The 19,728-nt window shown below is 50.5% G+C and overlaps 1 protein-coding gene and 1 pseudogene across 1 annotated transcript; both read left to right on the top strand.

The window, feature by feature from the left end:
• The first annotated feature begins 518 nt into the window (after positions 1-518).
• On the top strand, positions 519-14,661 carry FCN1 (ficolin (collagen/fibrinogen domain containing) 1). Its single transcript, XM_054237880.2, has 11 exons — positions 519-770; positions 8,207-8,216; positions 8,311-8,400; positions 8,941-9,010; positions 9,340-9,353; positions 9,953-10,006; positions 10,310-10,345; positions 11,034-11,066; positions 11,503-11,630; positions 12,702-12,786; positions 13,056-14,661. Exons 1-11 carry the CDS (start codon positions 519-521, stop codon positions 13,400-13,402), a joined length of 1,119 nt encoding a protein of 372 aa, XP_054093855.2. The 3' UTR covers positions 13,403-14,661.
• On the top strand, positions 14,442-17,242 carry LOC144579523 (uncharacterized; annotated as a pseudogene).
• The last annotated feature ends 2,486 nt before the right edge of the window (positions 17,243-19,728 follow it).

The following is a 19,728-nucleotide window of genomic DNA, read 5'->3' as shown; positions in this document are numbered from 1 at the left end:
AACTGTCGCATTTTACAGTGTGAGAGTTTCTGCCTCGCTGACCCATGGAGTCGGCACCCATTGTGGGGTGGACATGGCTCAGGGGGAAGGAGTTCGTTCCCTCTGTCCACTCTGACCAGCCCCGCTCTGACCAGCCTCACTGGCTGGTCTCTCCCTCTGTATCCTTCCAAAGCTCATCTCAGGCTGCAGACCCAGCAAGTGGAGCAACACCCAGAAGCTAGAGCAGGAACAGGGAAGCGAACCAGCAGCCCCTCAACATCCCCAAGCCTCCCAGAGACAGCTGGCCTGCAGCTTGTGGTCGGGGCAATAAAGGACGATAGTGGCCCTTATGTATTCTGTTTATTTTATTTAAATAATTTATTTATGCTTCTTCTTTTAAGTGAAATATAACACCCATTCACCAGAGTGCATAAACTCAACATGTGCCACCCAGATGAAGGCACAGCCCATCACCAGCCCCTCCATGCCCCTTCCAGGCTCAAGGCTCCCCCTCCTAAGGGAGCGCTCATCCAACTGGCATGGCCTTCCTCTCCGCGTTGCCACCGAGTGTGCGTTCCTTCACACCACCGTCAGCTCTGCCCACCTTCACCTTCTGTACAGAGGCAGTTGAACAGCATGCATTCCTTCGTGCTGGTGCCTCTGTGCTCTGTGTGCTTGTGGAGTTCATCAAAGCTTTTGTGCAAAGCTGGAATCCGATCTTTTTACGGCTCTACAGGATGCTTCAGTATGAGCAAACCTCTGCTGATGTGCCCATTCTGCTGCGGATGGACGTACGGGTTATGTCCAGCGTGGGGCTGGACACTTTCACACATGTCTCCTCTGCAGCTGGGCACACCTTTCTGTTGAGTAGAACTGAGCTGAGTATCAGTGGTTATGGAATATGCTGGTTATAGGGAATTGTTGGGAATAATGACAGTTTTCCAAAGTGCTTTTACCAAGGTTTCTGACACATCCTCACCAAAACCTTGTAGAGTCTGCTATTTTGAAAAAATTTAGTGTATGCGGTTGTGTCATGAGATTTAAGTTTTCGTTTCTCGAATTAGTTATGGAGTTGAGCATGTTTTCATAGTTCCGTCATCTGTCAGATATTCTCTTTTATAAGTGCCTGTTGAAGTCACTTTCCCACTTTCTACAACACTGTTGATTCACGGAAACCCTCGCTCTGGATAACAGCCTTTCGTCTCTTCTGCATGTTGAAACCTCTCCCGCTTCTCTGTGGCTTGTCTTCTCCCTCTTGCGGTGGTATATTTTGAAAAAGAAATAATGTTACTTTCATGATCATTTTTTTTTTACTTTTCCTTTCTGGTTTGTGCTTTTCCATCCTATGTAAAACTCCTGCAAGGCTATTCCGGATCTGGTAATACGATCTAAAGCTGCTGTTTTACCTCTCACATTTGCGTCTGCCATTCTCCCCATATAGACACTTTTTCATCTGATAAGAGTCAAGTGCCACCTCTTGTTTTTCCACATGAATATCCAGTAGTTTGTGCCACTCATTGACAGTGTATTCTTTCACTATGGCTCTACTGAGCCACCATGTCATAAATCAAGGGACGGTAGGTGCCTGGACTTGTGTCTCGACTCCCCACTCAGGTCCCTTGGTTTGCTGGGCACACCTAAGCCAGAACCACACTGTCTCCATCACTACAGCTTAATAGCAACTGCAGGCATCGCCGAGAGCGAGTCACCCTTCTTTTTTCTTGCCCAAGAGTATTACGGCTATCCACACTTTGCCTTTATATAAATTATATTTATATTTATTTGTTTGTTTATTGATTGAGATGGAGTTTCACTCTGTTACCCAGGCTGGAGTGCAGTGGTACAAACTCGGTTCACTGCAACCTCCGCCTCCCGGGTTCAAGCGATTCTCCTGCCTCAGCCTCTTGAGTAGCTGGGACTATAGGCACATACCACCATGCCCTGCTAATTTGGGGGGTTTTGTTTTTTTGTTTGTTTTTGAGACGAAGACTCACTCTGTCACCCAGGCCGGAGTGCAGTGGTGTGATCTTGGCTCACTGCAACCCCTGCCTCCTGGTTCAAGCAATTCTCCTGCCTCAGCCTCCCTGGTAGCTGGGGTTACAGGCACGTAACACCATGTCCTGGTAATTTTGTTTTTTTGTTGTTGATGATGTTTTTGAGACAAAGTCTCACTCTGTTGCCCAGGCTGGAGTGCAGTGGCGTAATTTTGGCTCACTGCAACCTCCACCTCCCAGGTTCAAGTGATTCTCCAGCCTCAGCCTCCTGAGTAGCTGGGATTGCAAGCCTGTACCACAACACCCTGCTAATTTGGGGAATTGTTTTTGTTTTCGATATTAACCCTAAATGTAAATGGACTAAATGCACCAATCAAAAGACACAGACTGGCAAATTGAATAAAAAATCAAAACCCATCAGTGTGCTGTATCCAGGAAACCCATCTCACATGCAAGGATACACAAAGGCTCAAAATAAAGGGATGGAGGAAGATTTACCAAGCAAATGGAGAGCAAAAAAAAGCAAGAGTTGCAATTCTCATCTCTGATAAAATAGACTTTAAAGCAACAAAGATCAAAAGAGACAAAGAAGGTCATTACATAATGGTAAAAGGATCGATACAACAAGAAGAGCTAACAATCCTACATATATATGGACCCAATACAGGAGCACCCAGATATATAAGGCAAGTTCTTAATGACTTACAAAGAGACTTAGACTCCCACACAATAATAGTGGGAGACTTTAACACTCCACTGTCAATATTAGACGGATCAACCGGACAGAAAATTAACAAGGATATCCAGGACTTGAACTCAGACCTGGAACAAGCAAACCTAATAGACATTTACAGAACTCTCCACCCCAAATCCACAGAATATACATTCTTCTCAGCACCACATCACACCTACTCTAAAATTGACCACATAATTGGAAGTAAAGCACTCCTCAGCAAATGCAAAACAACTGAAATCATAACAAACAGTCTCTCAGACCATAGTGCAATCAAGTTAGAACTCAGAATTCAGAAACTAACCCAGAACCGCACAGCTTCATGGAAACTGAACAACTGGCTCTTGAATGTTGACTGGATAAACAATGAAATGAAGGCAGAAATAAAGAAGTTCTTCGAAACCAATGAGAATGAAGACACAACATACCAGAATCTCTGGGACACATTTAAAGCAGTCTCCAGAGGAAAATATATAGCAATAAGTGCCCATATGAGAAGAGTGGAGAAATCCAAAATGGACACTCTATCGTCAAAATTGAAAGAGCTAGAGGAGCAAGATCAAAAAAAACTTTTTGAGATGAAGTCTTGCTCTGATGTCCAGGCTGGAGTGCAGTGGCACAATCTCAGGTCACTGCAACCTTTGCCTCCAGGGTTTAAGAAATTATCCTGCCTCAGCTTCCTGAGTTGTTGGGATTATAGGTGTCTGCCACCATGTCTGTCTAATTTTTGTATTTTTAGTAGAAATGGGGTTTCACCACCTTGGCCAAGCTGGTCTCAAACTCCTGACCTCAAGTGATCCACCTGCCTCAGCCTCCCAAAGTGCTGAGATTAAAGGTGTGAGCCACCGCACCCGGCCCTTTATACAAATTTTAAATTCACTCTGTCAATTGTCACAGAAAATGGTAGTTTAATTGATAATGCAGTGTTTATCTAGATAAATTAGGGGAAAATGAATATCTTTCCTATATTTAGTATTCTAATCCACGAATATAGAATATCCTTCTAATGATTTTAATCTTCGTTTAGGTCTTTTGGTTCCTGTTTGATAGTTTTGCACACAGAAGAGCAGCACAGATGTTGTTAGATTTATTCAGTTATCTCACTCTGGTGTTGCTGCTGCTAATGTTTTTAATTTCATTTTTAAACTCTTTGAGGCTGGTTTTTAGAAACACAATTGATTTTTGATAAACTTTTTACTCTGCTAGTTTATCTGTAGAATCTCTTGAATTTTCTACATCCTCAATCTCATCTTCTGAAAGTAACAACTCTGAATCTGCCTTTCCAATCTTCTCATGCTTTTGTTTTCCTGCCCACTGCACTGGGCAGTGACATGCATTGCAGTGTTGACCAGAGCACTGATGACAGGCACCGTATTTGTTCTCAGTCTCTGAGGAAGGTTTTCCATTATTCCTGTTCATTGTGTTGTAGCTTCAGTATCCACAGCTTCCAAAGATCTCTTTCTACACTCTGTTGTTTCTGTTGGTCCTTATACATGTTGTCTTTTATTCCCATGAGACTGGTTATCACTGACTGTGTTCTAACATTTCATTTGTAAAAAGTAAAACACTTTGCAGAAATAACAACCTGGGATGATGCTGTTCTCCTTCAGGAAAGATTTTTGTTTCTTTCAGCTAGGAGCCTGGGGGCACGAGCAATAATTCCAGGATTTGAGATTCCTTTCCTAGGACATTTACACATCTTAAAACCAGTTTGCAGCCTGTGTGAAAGTTAGTTATTGCTCACTCATCCTATTGCTAGGGTGCAGCGCTTCTGAAAGCCAACCCCAAATCCATACCCTTGGCAGGCCCCAGACCCCAGTCTGGCCTTCAGCTCTGCAAGATTGTGAAATAACTGCCCAACTTCTCACCTCTCTTTTGGAGATTGACAAATTCCTGAGAAAAAGAGGACTCCACTCCTAGTTTCACTTCTCTAAGATTTCTGTTGCCTGACAGCTTGGCAAAGTGATCCTTTGCTACATAGCTAGCTTGACTGTGCCTTCAAGCAAATCCCTTTTGAAAGCTTTTGTCTGTTTGTTCTATTATTGCCAGGAGCCAAATGACTTTCATCGATCCAATGTTAAGATATTTGACTTTACCAGCCTGGTCAAGATGGTGAAACACCATCTCTAGTAAAAATACAAAAAATTAGCCAGGTGTGGTGGTGCACACCTGTAATCCCAGCTACTTGGGAGGCTGAGGCACAGAATTGCTTGAACCCAGGAGGTGGAAGTTGCAGTGAGCTGAGATCGCACCACTGCACTCCAGCCTGGGTGACAGAGTGAGATTCCATCTCAAAAAAAATATTTGAAGTTGCCAGAATCTTGCAGTTTTTTGTACTCTTGGGCTCACATAGTCTTGGGAACATTAATTTGGTATCTGAGAGTGTTGCTGACTTTTCACCTGAAATAAACCCATTGACAATTCGAGGAAGAAGAGGTCCCCTCACACCCAGGGGGCAGGTGGCAAATGGAACTGAGGGGCACAGACTTGCAGGCTCTCTCTCTGTTCTGACTCAATCCAGGTGAGTGTCACTCCTGAATTAGATCCTCTCTGAGAAAGGAGGTCGCACCACTGACACCCAGTCCTCTCCTGCCTGGGCCAGTAGCTCAGGGACACTAAGCAGGGTCTGAGCTGTGAAGCCTCCTGCCCTGTCTCTCAACAGGCTGGAGCCAACATACACAAACACTCACAGTCTAGAGTTGGTGCGGTGCCCACAGAGCCTGGACACAAGGTCCTTTGTCTCCTGGGCCCCCACCACTCGGCCTTCCCTCTATATCTCTCCCATGAGTATTGCTTGGGGATAGATGGGGAAGGGGAAGGTGGTATGGGAGCTGTGCTCTCCTTAAACCACAGACAAAGTTGACCGTTTCCAGCTGAGGGGTCTCAGGAGCTCTCTGGATGGGGCGCACAGCGTCTTTGCTGGGGAAGAGAGCCCAGTAGAATGGGCATCTTGCTGAGGCCTAGCCGAAGAAAACATCTGGTTGGGAACCAGAGTGTTTGGAAACCCAGTCTACACGCGCTGGCCCAGAGAACTAGCAAACCACAGAACAGCACCTCTCCCTGATCCTCGGTCCTGCTACCATCTGACTCTCCTTAGTGATCATTTGTATACCTCTTCAGAAATCCTGCATAGAGGGTCCACAATGCATTCAGGCTGAGCGTGCTTCACAACATGAGATGTGGAGTAGGAACATGGCCTCAAGGATTTGTGGGGACAGGAGGCATCCCTACCTTCAGGTGAAATAAGCAACCCCAGTGATCCACAAGATGTCAGACAGCCTTGCTTCTGATCCCTGGCTCTTATCATTATTATTATTTGAGACAGAGTCTCGATTTGTCACCAGATTGGAGTGCAGTGACACGATCTCAGCACACTGCAACCTCCACCTCCCAGGTTCGGGCAATTCTCCTGCCTCAGCCTCCGGAGTAGCTGGGACTACAGGCATGCACCACCATGCCCAGCTAATTTTTGTATTTTGAGTAGAGATGGAGTTTCACCATGTTGGCCAGGATGGTCTCAAACTTCCGACCTTGTGATCTGCCCGCCTCGGCCTCCCAAAGTGTGGGGATTATAGGCGTGAGCCACCACGCCTGGCCATGCCTGGTTCTTACTAGTGGATTGACTTCCATTTCTCCATCTGTAACTTTCAAATAATTTACTCCACCAAATGGGGCTGGTGTGAGATGATCTAACAGAAATAGTACTTGGGACATAGCAGGCCCTAAACATTTTTTTTCTCTCCATCCATGTTAAGTGCCTGGCGACTGACAAACCCTGAATTTTCTGGGAATAGACAAGGCAGGTAATCTCTTCAGCAAAGCCTTCCTTATGCCCCAAGGATAAGGCCAAGGTCCCTGAGTATTGCTTGGGGATAGCTGGGGAAGGGGAAGGTGGTATGGGAGCTGCGCTCTCCTTAAACCACAGACAAAGTTCACCGTTTCCAGCTGAGGGGTCTCGGGAGCTCTCTGGATGGGGCGCACGGTGTCTTTGCTGGGGAAGAGAGCCCAGTGGAATGGGCATCTTGCTGAGGTCTAGCGGAAGAAAACATTGTTTCAGATGAGCACATACCTCCTGCTGGTGCAGCTTAGCAGCTCGTAGGAAGTGGGTGTCCCCCAGGGAGGTGAGGAGCTGGGGCACAAGGCAAGAGCTGGCTTCCTCTGCCCTATAAGAGCTGGGGGACTCCTCCGAGTCAAAGACCAGCCAAGGACATGGAGCTGAGTAGAGCCACTGAGGCCCGGGGCCTCACTGTCCTGCTAGTCTGGTTCCTGCATCTCAAGAACCTGCCTGCCCAGGCTGCTGACACGTGTCCAGGTGAGACGCACCTGGGTTTTCTGGTCTCCAAAAGCTGGTAATGACCCACTCATTGACCATTCTGGTGAAACCTTTTACACACATCTTCCTGCGAAGATGCCCAGCAGATCAGCTTTATCCTCAGGCAAGGAGGTGGAGGCTCAGGGCAGCTGAGGCAATGCCCAGGCTCACGTAGGGAGAGAGGAGGAATGTCACTCCTTGTCTGTCTGCCTAGAAAACCTGGGATTTGTCCCATGAAGCTTCACAGATGGGTCTGGAAGTTGTCACTGAGAAGGAAGAACATACAGCTGACTTTGCCTCTGCACCAGCTGACTGGAGAGGCGCTCTAAGACCCTCTGATACAGCGGCTGCCACACTGACTTGGGGGGTTTATTAAAAAGGCCGATTTCTGGGTCTCCCCCAGCAGGGTTGGATTCAGTCCATAGGGTTAAGGGTTTGAACGGGGATGAGGTGTTTCCCGCGCTGATCCGGAAGCAGGTGGTTCTGCGACACTCAGTGAGAGACTGCTGCTAAGGACGGCCCTGCCGCCCTGGCTGACAACATATTTATGGAGGAAGTAAATAGTAGATTGCAGCCTGCTCCAGGAAGGAGCATTGTAAACACAGAAAGGAGATGCCCCAAAATGGCAGCCACTGTGTCTCTCTGAGAGAGCGCTGCTTCTTTCTGCCACCTCTCAGAGGGCCAGAGGAGGGAGTGTGGATTTCTGAATCAACAGAATGAGAAATGTCTTTTCAAAGAAGTAAACAGCCTCAGTTTGGCTCCAGCTGTGCCACCCCTGGCTCTGTGTGCTTGGACCCCACACTGCCCCTCTCCAGGGGACTGAGAAGGCCCCTTCCAGCCCAGAAATTCTACAGCCACCTTCCCAGGGTCTGGGAGGGAAAACGCTACATCAGCCCCAATCCCCCCATTTTCTTAGAAATATTTATTGTCAGTAGTGACTGAAAGTGCCCACTGTTTATGCAGCTCTTTCTAAGTGCCATAAATTGCTGTAAGAGATGTAAAATGTGCGTTCTCTAATCCAGCCCTGGCCACAACCTTGTTATTATCTGCACGTAGCAGCCCAGGGGGCAAAGTTCCAAGTGCAGTGAGTTTCCCCAGGGCACACAGCACTGAGGAGAGGAGGCTCTGCTAGGTCCAGGCGGCCTCCAACACCAGGGCTCTGCCCCCTTCACCTCCCTTCCTCGCCAGTGCCCGAGGGGTGAGGACAGACCAAGGCCTCAGCAGAGCAGAAAACCTCACTTCCCAGGCGCTGCTGGGCCAGGCACTGAGTGGCCACCTGTGTTTCTCTGCAGAGGTGAAGGTGGTGGGCATGGAGGGCTCCGACAAGCTCACCATTCTCCGAGGCTGCCCGGGGCTGCTGGAGACCCCAGGGCCAAAGGGAGGTGCCCTTAGACAGAGCTATTGCGGGTGCCAATAGACAGAGAGGTAAGTTGGGGCCAGGTGGGGAGGCTGGGCGTGGTGGGGGCACTGGCTCTTGCTGTTTTTGAAACTAGATGCTGAGCTGGGCAACGCCCCCTCCGTGGTTCCTAGATGGAGAGCCTGGGTCGGGCCCCTGCTAGAGCCAGGGACAGAGCTAACTCCCAGGGCCCAGCAGCATTCTGAAATGGGGGATCACCTTTCTTAACTATTCCATGAGCTCACATGTGAACACGATTCTGTAGCGCTGTCTCCCTGTCCTTGATCCAACACCAGCTTTGCTCGGCCACTGGCACGACTTCTAATTTCTATGTCCCTCCACCTTCTCACCTGAAAATTAAGGTGACCACTTTCTTCTACACCTGCCTCAGATGGAAAAGCTGAAGCTTAAAGGGGTCAGAGACTTTCCTACCTGACTAAGCAATAAGGAGTGGGGCTGGGACTCGACCCGGCTACTTCATGACACAGAGGGTACCCGAATCCTGAGCCTTGAGCTCCACATGCAGGCCTGCAGGGGACATGGGAGAATGAAGAGTGGCACCTGCCTTGGGTGGTTTTGGGTCCCCTAAGCATAGTGTAAGGCAGATGTCCACAAAAGCACAGAAAGGGCGCTGCCTTAGGGTGTGAGCTCCCCATTTCTGGAGGCATTCAAGGTGATTGATGCCTGCAGAGCACTGGGTGGGGATGTCTCAATGTAGATGGGACAAGCTTGAATGCCCCTACGACTGGCACTTTTGTTCAGGTGTCCAGGCTTCTATGTGGGTGTCCTGGGCCAGGTCCTCTGTGCCCACTCTGCAGGGTGGACCTGAGTGTGGGATCTCTGCCCCTGCTCAGGGAACCCTGGGAAGGAAGCCCTTCCGAGGCAGGAGGAGAATCGGGTCTGGCTCAGACTTCCCTTGAACCAGACTTCTACTAGTGGGTAAGACTGGCTAATATTCCCCAAAGCAGGAGCCACCCCCTCACACTCCCAGGCCACAAGGCTCAGTGACAGCACTGGGGGCTGCCTCTTGGCTAGTATTGGGTGATGGGAGGTCACCTCTCTGGCCACAACCTCGTGGAGGGCTGTGTGACACCCAGGAACTCAGGCACACGGTGGGACTGGGTCCTCCCTGGCAGCAGCGGCTGCAGGTGGGGTTCACCTTCTCTGTGTGGAGACCCAGTAGGACGAGGCTCTCCAAGGCCGCATTCCTTGTTCCCGGACCTGATCTCTTGCTAGACAGCAGAGTTCTGGGAGGGTGGCCTGGGCCCAGGTTTATGGTAAACAGAGGGTGAAACCCAGGTTGCTCCCAAAGTGCAAACAGGAGCCTTGAGCCCTAGGTGGGGTGCAGGCCCCTCCATCACTCCCTCACCCCCATCTGCAGTCACCCCAAGGCTAAGCCCAAGACTAGCAGTTCTGAGGGTTCCTGGAACCAGCATGGGTTCAAGGCAGAAGGGTCAGGACTTCACCACTTGGGGCAAAGATTTCCAGGGGGAATTATTTAGGTTGCATTTTTCTCAACAATTCCTTGGAATTTTCAGGAGCACTCGGTCTCCCTGGAGCCCCTGGAAAGGCAGGACCAGTGGGGCCCAAAGGTAACCAGGGGACGGAGAGTGCAGAGGCCTTGAGCAGGGACCATAGAGCTGTCTGTGATGAAATGAGGGAGGGAGAGACAGGGCGGGGGAGAGAGCGACGGAGAGACGAAGACAGAGGCAGGCAGAGACTCCGCCATGTTCCAGGTCTCAGCCCTCCCCACCCTTGAGATCTGGGCTTCGTGAAGCCTGAGTGAGCCCTCAGGGCTGGGGGGATGCAGTGCCCAGGCCAGGAGCCCACCCCGGCCGGCCTCCCGGTGGCCCAGACGTCCTGGGTCAAAAGCTCATTGTCCTGCCTTTCTCCAGGAGACGGAGGAGAGAAGGGGAAGCGTGGAGAGAACGGTGAGCCATGGGCGGACCTGGGCAGGTGCCTCTGCAGGCTTTGTCCCGGGGAGGGGTCCTGGAGGCCCCAGTCTGCCCACACACCCATGGGTGGGCAGTCTGCCCATGTCCCTGACCATCCGGGCTGTGGACAGGGAGGGGGGAGGAGCCCGACGGGCTTTGTTGTGAAAATCCATGAGGACTCAGACCCCGGCGTCTCAGCAGTCACTCCCAGCGGCCAGCAAGACCACACCAGTGTGTAGATGGGGACACTTGAATATTTCCATTTCTGTCTTACTTATGCTCATTTATTCAAAAATTGTAAAAGTTTTAAAAAGCCAAATGTGCAAAACTCTAAGACACAGTCCCACCCTCTGCCTACAAACACAAATGAGAGCTGGTACCGGGGGCTGAGGGGCCGCTGATACTGTGCCCCAAGAAACAGGTTACCAGTGTCAAAGGCCTCACCAGGGGTCCACAGTCCACAGAGGTCGAGCTGCACAGCAGGGGCCTATGGACACCGTGTGGTCAATGCCTCCGGGGAAGTCGAGTCCGGCCACCCTTCCCTTGGCCTGTGCTGCATGTCCCGGAGACAGCAGAGTAGCTGCCTTTGCCCATTCTCTATTCTGTGCTCAGGGAGCCACTGAGGCTGACGGGGACCAGTGCTTTGATTTTAAGCATATGACAAGTGTCCCCTCTCCCCACACAGGAGACACTGGGCAGGCTCAGTGGTGTGTGACAGGTGACTGATCACACCCTGACCTTGGAACCCAAGCCTGTTACCCAGCCCCCAAGACGAGCTGCACGCTTTCACGCTGCAGACTGTGAGGACAGACCTTGTCTGCATCTGTTGGCCCCTTAATCATTTAAGTAATGGGCGGCTATGCCCTGGATCCCTTCCAAGACACCCTGGGTTCTACTAATGTAATTTACCTCAAAGGCTGGATGCCCAGGGGCTGAAGGTGGGGAGACGCTGGGAGGTGGGAGGGTCAGGCAGACTGGGTGTGGCCATCACAGCTGCGTGGTCCCGAGGGCCGTGTCCCCGTCCAGGCCTCGAAGTCCTACTCTGTCCGCACAGATGCCTGTGGCCCTGCTCCTCCCTCCTGGGCCTCCCTCCCACTGCCCCTGCCCTGCCCAGGGCTCCCGTCCTGCAGCCACTCCCCGGGTTCCCTTCTCAGGCCCATGCACCTGCAAGGACCTGCGGGACAGGGGGCACTTCCTGAGCAACTGGCACATCGTCTACCTGCCCGACTGCCAGCCCCTGACTGTTCTGCGTGACATGGACACAGACGGAGGGGGCTGGACCGTGAGTGTGGGGGGAGCTGAGGGGCCCTGGGCAGGGGTGGCCAGCCTGGGAGTCCTGGAGGCCAGGCTGCATACCTGGTGGGAGAACACTCTGGAGTTCTCTATCCCCCTGCACAGGGACAGGCAGAGATGATGGGGGCGGTGACCCGTGGATAAAAGTCCAGGCCATGGGGGAGGCTGGGAGGGGCCGGTGTTTTCCTGCTGTGTGGCTTGGGGCTTGCTGTCTCTCCTCCTGGGCCCCCCTTTCCTCCTTCATCTTCCTGTGGGGTCTGTGAGCTGCTGGCCCGGCCATGATGCTCTGTCATCTGCACGCACTGCTCCTCTGGAGGGCAGGTACCCCACGCTGCGGGACGTCGGCCTGGCCCGTGGCTCCCGTCCCCTGGCTCCCCCACAGGTTTTCCAGCGGAGGGTGGATGGCTCCCTGGACTTCTATCGGGACTGGGCCACGTATAAGCAGGGCTTCGGCAGTCAGCTGGGGGAGTTCTGGCTGGGGAATGACAACATCCATGCCCTGACTGCCCGGGGTAGGGCTGCTGCCGGGGATCGGGGGTCGGGGGCCCTGAATGGAGGTGCCCCTGCCCCTTAGGCCTGGGCTGTCTGGAACATAAGCACCTCTTGGCCCACAGGGTATTGGGCCCTAAGCACACGCACAGTGGCACTGGGACCCCTGAGGGCTACATCCCCTGCCGCTGGCTCTGGCGGCATCAGGACGAGAGAGGGTCGGAGCTCTGGGCAGAAGCCTCTTCTGGTCTCGCTCCACTGGCACCTTAGATCCTGAGAGTGGGAAGCAAGAGAGAGACCACCGGGGCTTAGGGTAGCCTTCCCCCATCTCCAGCTGTGGGTCTGCCTCTGACACTGGCATCTTAGTCCCACAGAGAGCCCAGGCTTGCCTCTTCCAGCCTGTGCCTTGGCAGGCCTCGTGCAGCCACACTCACCTGAGTGAGAGGGCCTCGGTCCTAACTCTCCAGGGCAGGGATAAGCTTCTTAACTGGTCTCGAGGCAGTCTGTAATGTTGCTGGTGCATTATCTCTCTGCCCACGGCCCCATGGCTTGACTGAAGGCATCCACTCAGGTGCCTCAAATGCCTGCAAGAGAGACCACAAGGATAGCTTCTCCCACCGCTGTGATAGTGGCTCACCCACCCTTGGAAGGAGAAGGTACATTTTCAAAATCAAAGAATGATCCACTCCACTCAATAAACAGCAACAGTGGACAGGTGCAGCTCTCCGCAATAAAGGGAAGGTGTTTAGAAACAGAAAGCCCTTCCCGAGGGCCTGGTCACAGCCAGGGATTTCCAGACATTCCCAGTTGATTTTTCTCCTGGATGCCACCTTCAGACATCCCTAAGAATTTACCCATCCCCGTCTCTTATGCCTGGTGACAGAAAGATCTAAAAGGCTGGGACCTTAACATCTTTTTCCAACAGGGAGCAGCAAGCTCCATGTCTTCCTGGTGGACTTCCAGGCCACCTCCAGTTTGCTAAGCACAGCTCATTCAAGGTGGCCGGGAGGTGAAAAGTACAAGCTTGTCCTGGGAGTCTCTGTCGGGGGCAGCGCAGGTGAGCGTCTGCTTGGGGCCGGGTGGCCTGAGTGGGAGTTGGTAAGCAGAGAGAACCTGGCTCTGTCTCCCCCAGTGACCTTGGGTCCTCCCCTCCCACAATCAAGTTTCTCCATCTGTGGAGTATACACTAGCATCTGTGTCTCTGGGCAGCGTGGGGCTCTGGCCTTTGGAAAGCAATGTCTGCTGCACAGTGAGCTGTCTGGGCAGGGCTGAAGTGACCCCCCAGCATCACTTCGAAAACCTGGAAGATGATGTCCTTTTCTCATGGGCGCCTTAGAGCTGTTTCCCAAACTGCCTTCCATGGAACACTGGCCTTGTGGGACATTCTTTACCAAAAGGAGTCTCCGGTTGTGTGATCCGGGGAGGCGTTTCCCACAGGGCATCTGCCTAGGGAAGTCCCAGTGTACGTTCTTTCATGAACGGGGCTGAGAATTTACGCAGCAGGAAGCCCGTGTAACTGACTAACTGCTGCATGGAGCAAGGCCGTCCCGGGGGGATCCTTGGAAATGGCAGCGTTGGGGAGTCTGGACAGTCCTTTCACAGGCAGAATCTCATGCATGACCTTCAAGGAAGGGGGCAGGGCAGGGAATGTTATCCCCATTTTGCAGGTGGTAAAACCGAGGCTCAGGGGGTGACATTTCTTAGCTGTAGGAGCCAGGGATGAGCTTTAGGCTCAGGGCTTGAGACAGGAGGGGCCCCCAGGTGATGAGGGCTGTGCTGCACCTGCCAAGGGCCACCAGGGCCCCAGGGGACGTGGGGAGAGACGGAAGAAGTGGTGCAGGCTGAGGACGAAGGCCATTGCAAGAGAGAGAAGCTGGAGGACATGGGTGGTTGTCTCAGGCTGGGGACAGGAATTTCCGGACCAGGTTGCCAGAGGTTTCTTCCTGCTTCTCCTTCCTCCACAGCCTGGGTGGGTGGTCCGCACACCTGGACCTCAGCTGGTGCATCTCTAAAGTAAGGCTGGCTCTGCTCAGAGGCAGGACTTGGTGAGGGTCTCACGATCCAGGGCTCTTCCTAACATCTGCAAAACCCACATTTTCTGTGAGCAGGTGATTCTCTATCAGGCCACAACAACCAGTTCTTCTCCACCAAAGACCAAGACAATGATTTGGATCCTTCAAGTTGTGCTGTGCTGTTCCAGGGAGGCTGGTGGTTCAGCAATTGCCGTGCTTCAAACCCGAACGGTCGGGGGACCCCAGGGCATCAACTGGAAAGCGGGGAAGGGCTGCAACTACAGCTATGAGGTGCAGAGATGAAGGTGCATCCCGCCAAGCCCACAAGTGCTGCAGTGTGGCAGTCACCCTGTTTCCCCAGCCCTTCTCACTCCCATGATGCCCACAGCTGCCCCTTTGCCCCTAGCCTGGTCAACCTGTCCCACATGCCCACGACCTCACCAGAGGGAAAATTATGTTTCTAAGTATGTTTGCTTTGGGACAGACAAGTTTTTCCACTTTAAATGTGTGTTTCCTGAACGCCAGTGGTTTCGATCACTTTCCTGCGTCTGTTGGGTGGCAGATGCTTCCCTGGAATTTGGTGAGTTGGGAAGAGTCAGGATCCTCACTCAGCAGATGGCATGAATGAGGTTCAGGGAGGTTGAGTGACTTTTGCAAGGATTTTCAACCTCCAGTAATTGACACCGGGTGATCCTCACCTCCACCCCCAAGCCTCCCTCATCCCCTCAAGCCTCACTCACAGCACTTCACGATTCTTGAGAAAGATCACTTTGGGGTCCAGAAAACACTCTTTAAAAAGGGGGAAAGTGTAGTGGGAACTCTCCTGCTTCCCACCATGGCAGAGTTCATGCTTTGGGCTGGCTGCTGCTAAGAAGAGATAAACACTCAGCACTCACCCACAGGAAGAGAGCGCCTGGTCAGCCAGCTGCTCAGAGAAGGTTCCGAAGGGGCCTTCCTCCCACACACAGACCTCAGCTGGGGGGATTGCTGACCTCGGAAGGAAATGCTACACAAGGCTTCTAGGAGATGGTGGAGAAGGGGCTTCTCCTGCTCCTAGGCCAGGGGAGATTTCCCAACCACGACCTCAGAAGCACCAAAGGGAATGTGGCAAGTGTGACCCTGCTCAAATCAAGAGCTCCCACTTGCCAAAGGACACTGAGAGAACCAAAGGAAGGCCAGAGGGCAGAATCGCTGTGCAGCATGCATGTCTGCAGTTTCCTGCTGTCGATGCAACCAGTCACCACAAATGGAGTGGCTAAAACAGCAGGAACGCATCGCCCTGGCATGTCTGGAGTTCCAGGGCCTTACTGGGCCAGCAGGCAGGACTCAGCAGTGCAGGCTCCTTCCAGGGCTCTGGGGGAGAACCTGCTTCCTTGCCTTTTGCAGCCCTCAGGGGTCACTGGCGTTCCTTGCCTGGGAGTCCTTCCCCCAACCCTCAACCCAGCAGCACTGCCTCTCTCTGACCCTTCATCACCTTTCCCCCCTGGAGCTCCGAGGGCCAGGCTCTCCCCTCCTGAGTCTCATGGGATTAGACTAGGCCCACCTGGATAATCTGGGATCCCCTCCCATCTCCAGGTCTGTATCTTTAACCACATCCGCAAAGGCTCTTTGGCCACGGAAGGTTTTTGCGGGTTCTGGCTTTGCGTGTATTAGGGCAGGGCATCTTTGGCAGGGCCATGGTGGGGGCAGGAATCATTCTGCCTATGACGCCCTATGCAAAAATAAATAAATAAATCACAGGCTCGTATCGGAAAGAATTCCTGCAAATAATAAAAGATTTAGAGCAGCTCGGTTAAAACAAAAAGGTGTGCGACATGAACAGACACTTCACGGAAGATGACACACAGGGCAGCGATGCAGTTATCAAAAGGTGCTCCACTTCCACTTACCGGAGAAATGCAAACCAGCACCCAAAGGAGCCTCCATGGCACTCTCATCTGAGCCTCGGAAGTCAGAAAGACCGACAGCACCAAGCATCAGAGGTGACCGTGGGAGGGGGGTTGCATACACTGCTAGCAGCAATGCGAATTGATGTAACCCATCTGGAAAACAGCTTGGTGTCAGCTGTTGGAGCAGAAGACACACAGGCCTGTAACCTGCCTATTCCACCTCATGGCCTGGAAGTGGCCATCATGTGTACCAGAGGCACAGCCGGAAGTCTTCATAAGCAAATACTCACCACAGCACCAAACTGGAATCAGCCCAAATGCCCATCAGGAAGAGAATTGATTTTTTTAAAACACAAGGATAGCCATTCAGTAGAACGCCATACAGCCATGACAGTGACACAGCGACACTGTATATAAGGAGCATGAATCTCACAAATGTGGCAGCAAAAAGAGCCGATTCGAGAGGGTGTGTGCTGTGGATATGGAGCCCAGGAGGTGGAGGTTGCAGTGAGCTGAGATAGCGCCACTGTACTCCAGCCTGGGTGATGGAGTAAAACTGTCTCAAAAACACCCCAAATAAACAAAAGGCGTATTTCTGTGGCTACAGAGCCAATTCAAGAGGGTATGTGCCATGATTCCATGGTAGGCAAAGTTTTTCAAAAGCAAAAGTAGCTGATAGAATTCTGGATGCATATTTAGCGGGTAAATGTATACAGGCAAAAGATAAGAAAGTGATTGCATCTGAGGGTGGGACTGCGTGGTGACTGGGGAGGGACAGGCACAGGCCTTTTGGGTTCTGACAATGTTCTGTTTCTTGACCCGGTGGTGATTGTAAGAATGTTTGTGAACTAGTGAAAAAAATTCGGCTGTACTTTGGCTCTATGCACTTTTGGGCACATGTTATGTTTCACAATTTTAAAACTACTTACAGAGAAACTGCACACGCTCAGATCCAGGACATGAGCTGCAGGCCCATCCTCTCCTGATGTCCAGTGTTCTCAAGTCAGTACTGTGAGGAGAGGTCCTTGGAGCCCCCTGGGGGCCAAACAGACCCTACCACGCCCCTGCCATAACCTCTAGCCCATCATAAAGTCCACTACTGGGATAGGACGTTCTTAGCAGTTTTACAACCTAGGGAGATTTAGAGTTAAGTCTAGAAATGATTAATATAAATATAACTAATAGAAATAGAGATATAAATAGCCATAGAAATATGCCTTTTTTTGAGACAGTTTTACTCTGTCACCCAGGCTGGAGTGCAGTGGTGTGACAGCTCACTGCAACCTCCACCTCCTGGGTTCAAGAAATTCTCATGCTTCAGCCTCCCAAGTGGCTGGGATCACAGGCACACACCACCATGCCCAGCAATTTTTTTGTATTTTCAGTAGAGATGGAGTTTTGTCAAGTTGGCCAGGCTGGTCTTGAACTGCTGACCTCAAGTGATCCACCTGCCTCAGCCTCCCAAAGTGCTGGGATTACAGGCGTGAGACACTGTGCCTGGCCAAAATATGCCTTTTGTATTAAGGAATCTGGACAGGTTTGATTTTTCACAGTCTTACGATATTTAAAGAATTTGATCTATTATGAAGAATCTCACAGATCCAATATAAAATATGGAATCAACTAATGGACATCATCTTGTAATGGTACATGGAAATCTTAGTGTATTTGTACACAGTACTGAAGTATTTAAGAGACTTTGGGCTCCTTGCATTTCTAGGTTAAATTATTAGATTTCATGAGATTAATTAATGCTGAGAAGGTTTTCTCATTAGACTCCAAAATGCCGAAGGGGAAATTAGAATGTGTTCACTTCTTACGGCAATTTAAAATGTTTGAAGGTATTTAAAAAACTCAATTTACGGTATCCAAAAGCTCTTAAAAGGTGACTCTTCAGATTTGCAGGTCTTATAAATAGAAAAACAACAACTGTAAGCCAAAGTTCAAATATTCAGGGTGAATTGAGTTTTTGAATTCGTAGCCTTCAGAAACCCAACGCTAATTTTAAGAAGCAAAATAAGCTGGCTGTGTCGGCTCATGAGTATAATCCTAGCACTTTGGGAGGCCAAGGCGGGTGGATCACTGAGGTCAGGAGTTTGAGACCAACTTCGTCTCTACTAAAAATACAAAAATTAGCCAGAAATCGCTTGAACCCAGGAGGCAGAGGTCGCAGTGAGCTGAGATCGTGCCACTGAACTCCAGCCTGGGCAACAAGCAAGACACGGTCAAAGAAAAAAGAAGCGAAGCAAGCTTATGAAGCAATGCAGCTCCTTTTCCCATCACCAGGCCCTCCACACCCCAACTCCAGTCAGCAGTGCTGAGTGGGCATTTGCGATCTGAGGGGTAAAACTGAGTGGGTGAGAAGACAGCAAGCCCTCCTCAGGGGCGTGCTCTTCACCCGGGTCATGGGATCTCCCAAGTGGGAGTACAGGTGTGACCCCTTTCAGCGACATTTCAGCATTCAAGGACAGCCTCACAGTGCTATTTCTGCTCCTTTTCCTCTCCTTGCTCATCTTTGTTTGTCTTCATTGAATATTTTTATTATCCCGTCACCTCCTCTGTCAGCTTATAATTTGTTCATTCTTTTCCTGCTCTTCCGGTGTTTGTGCTTGGGATTGCAATGTACAGCCTTGAGTTTTATGCTGTGCTATGAATTATTCCTTCCACCGCCTTACGAATGAAGACTTCTAAACACCTTTCACTTCATTAACTCCCTTCTGCTTTTTATGCCATTGTTGCCACCCATCCTACGATAGATTTATTTAAAGCCCTGCAAGAAATGGCGGCTAGCATCGCTTTGTGCAGTCAGCATTCATCTTTACCACATTTCACACTTTACGTTGTCCTTTAGTCCTTCTTTCTTTCTTTTTTTTTTGGTCTGAGATTATCTTCCTGCTGCCTGACAAACTCCTTTTCATAGATATTTTTTATTTTTATTTTTGAAACAGGGTCTCACTCTCTCCCTTAAGCTGGAACGCAGTGGCATGATCTCAGCTCACTGCAACCTCCACCTCTTTGGCTCAAGCGATTCTCCCATCTCAGCTTCCCATGTAGCTGGGACTACAAGTGCACACCACCATCCTGGGCTAATTTTTCTATTTTTTGATAGAAATGGGGTTTCAACATGTTGGCCAGACTGATCTTGAACTCCTGACCTCAAGTGATCCACCTGCCTCAGCCTCCCAAAGTTCTGGGATTACAGGTGAGAGACACTGTGTCCAGCCTCATATATTTTTTTGATGAAAGTCTGCTGAAGATAAATTCTGTCCGTTTTCAATATCTGAAAATATCTTTATTTTGCCTCATTTTTAATAGGTGTCGACTCCTACATTGCCAATTAGTTTCTTTCAGCACTGTAAATATGGATGTCCAGTACTTCCAGATTTAGTTATTTTAGCTGAAAAGCTAGCTGAAAGTCTTGTTGCTCCTCTGAAGGTAATATGACTTTTTCAAAAAATAAATGTATAAGATTTTTTTCCCTTGCCTTGATAGTTTTACTATAAGGCACCTGGATGAGCATTTCTCTGAATTTGTCTTGCTTGCGGTTCATAGAATCTGTGACTTAATGTCTTTCATGAGTTTTGAAAAATGCTAGCCATTATCTCTTAAATACTGCCATTACTCTACTTCCTCTTCTCTTTCAAGTGCTTCAGTTACACCTATGGTCAACGTTTCTTCATGTCCCATATGTCTCTTC

This window comes from Callithrix jacchus, chromosome 1, assembly GCF_049354715.1.
Source record: "Callithrix jacchus isolate 240 chromosome 1, calJac240_pri, whole genome shotgun sequence".
Classification (NCBI taxonomy): Eukaryota; Metazoa; Chordata; class Mammalia; order Primates; family Cebidae; genus Callithrix; species Callithrix jacchus.
This window is presented reverse-complemented; position numbering and strand designations above follow the sequence as displayed.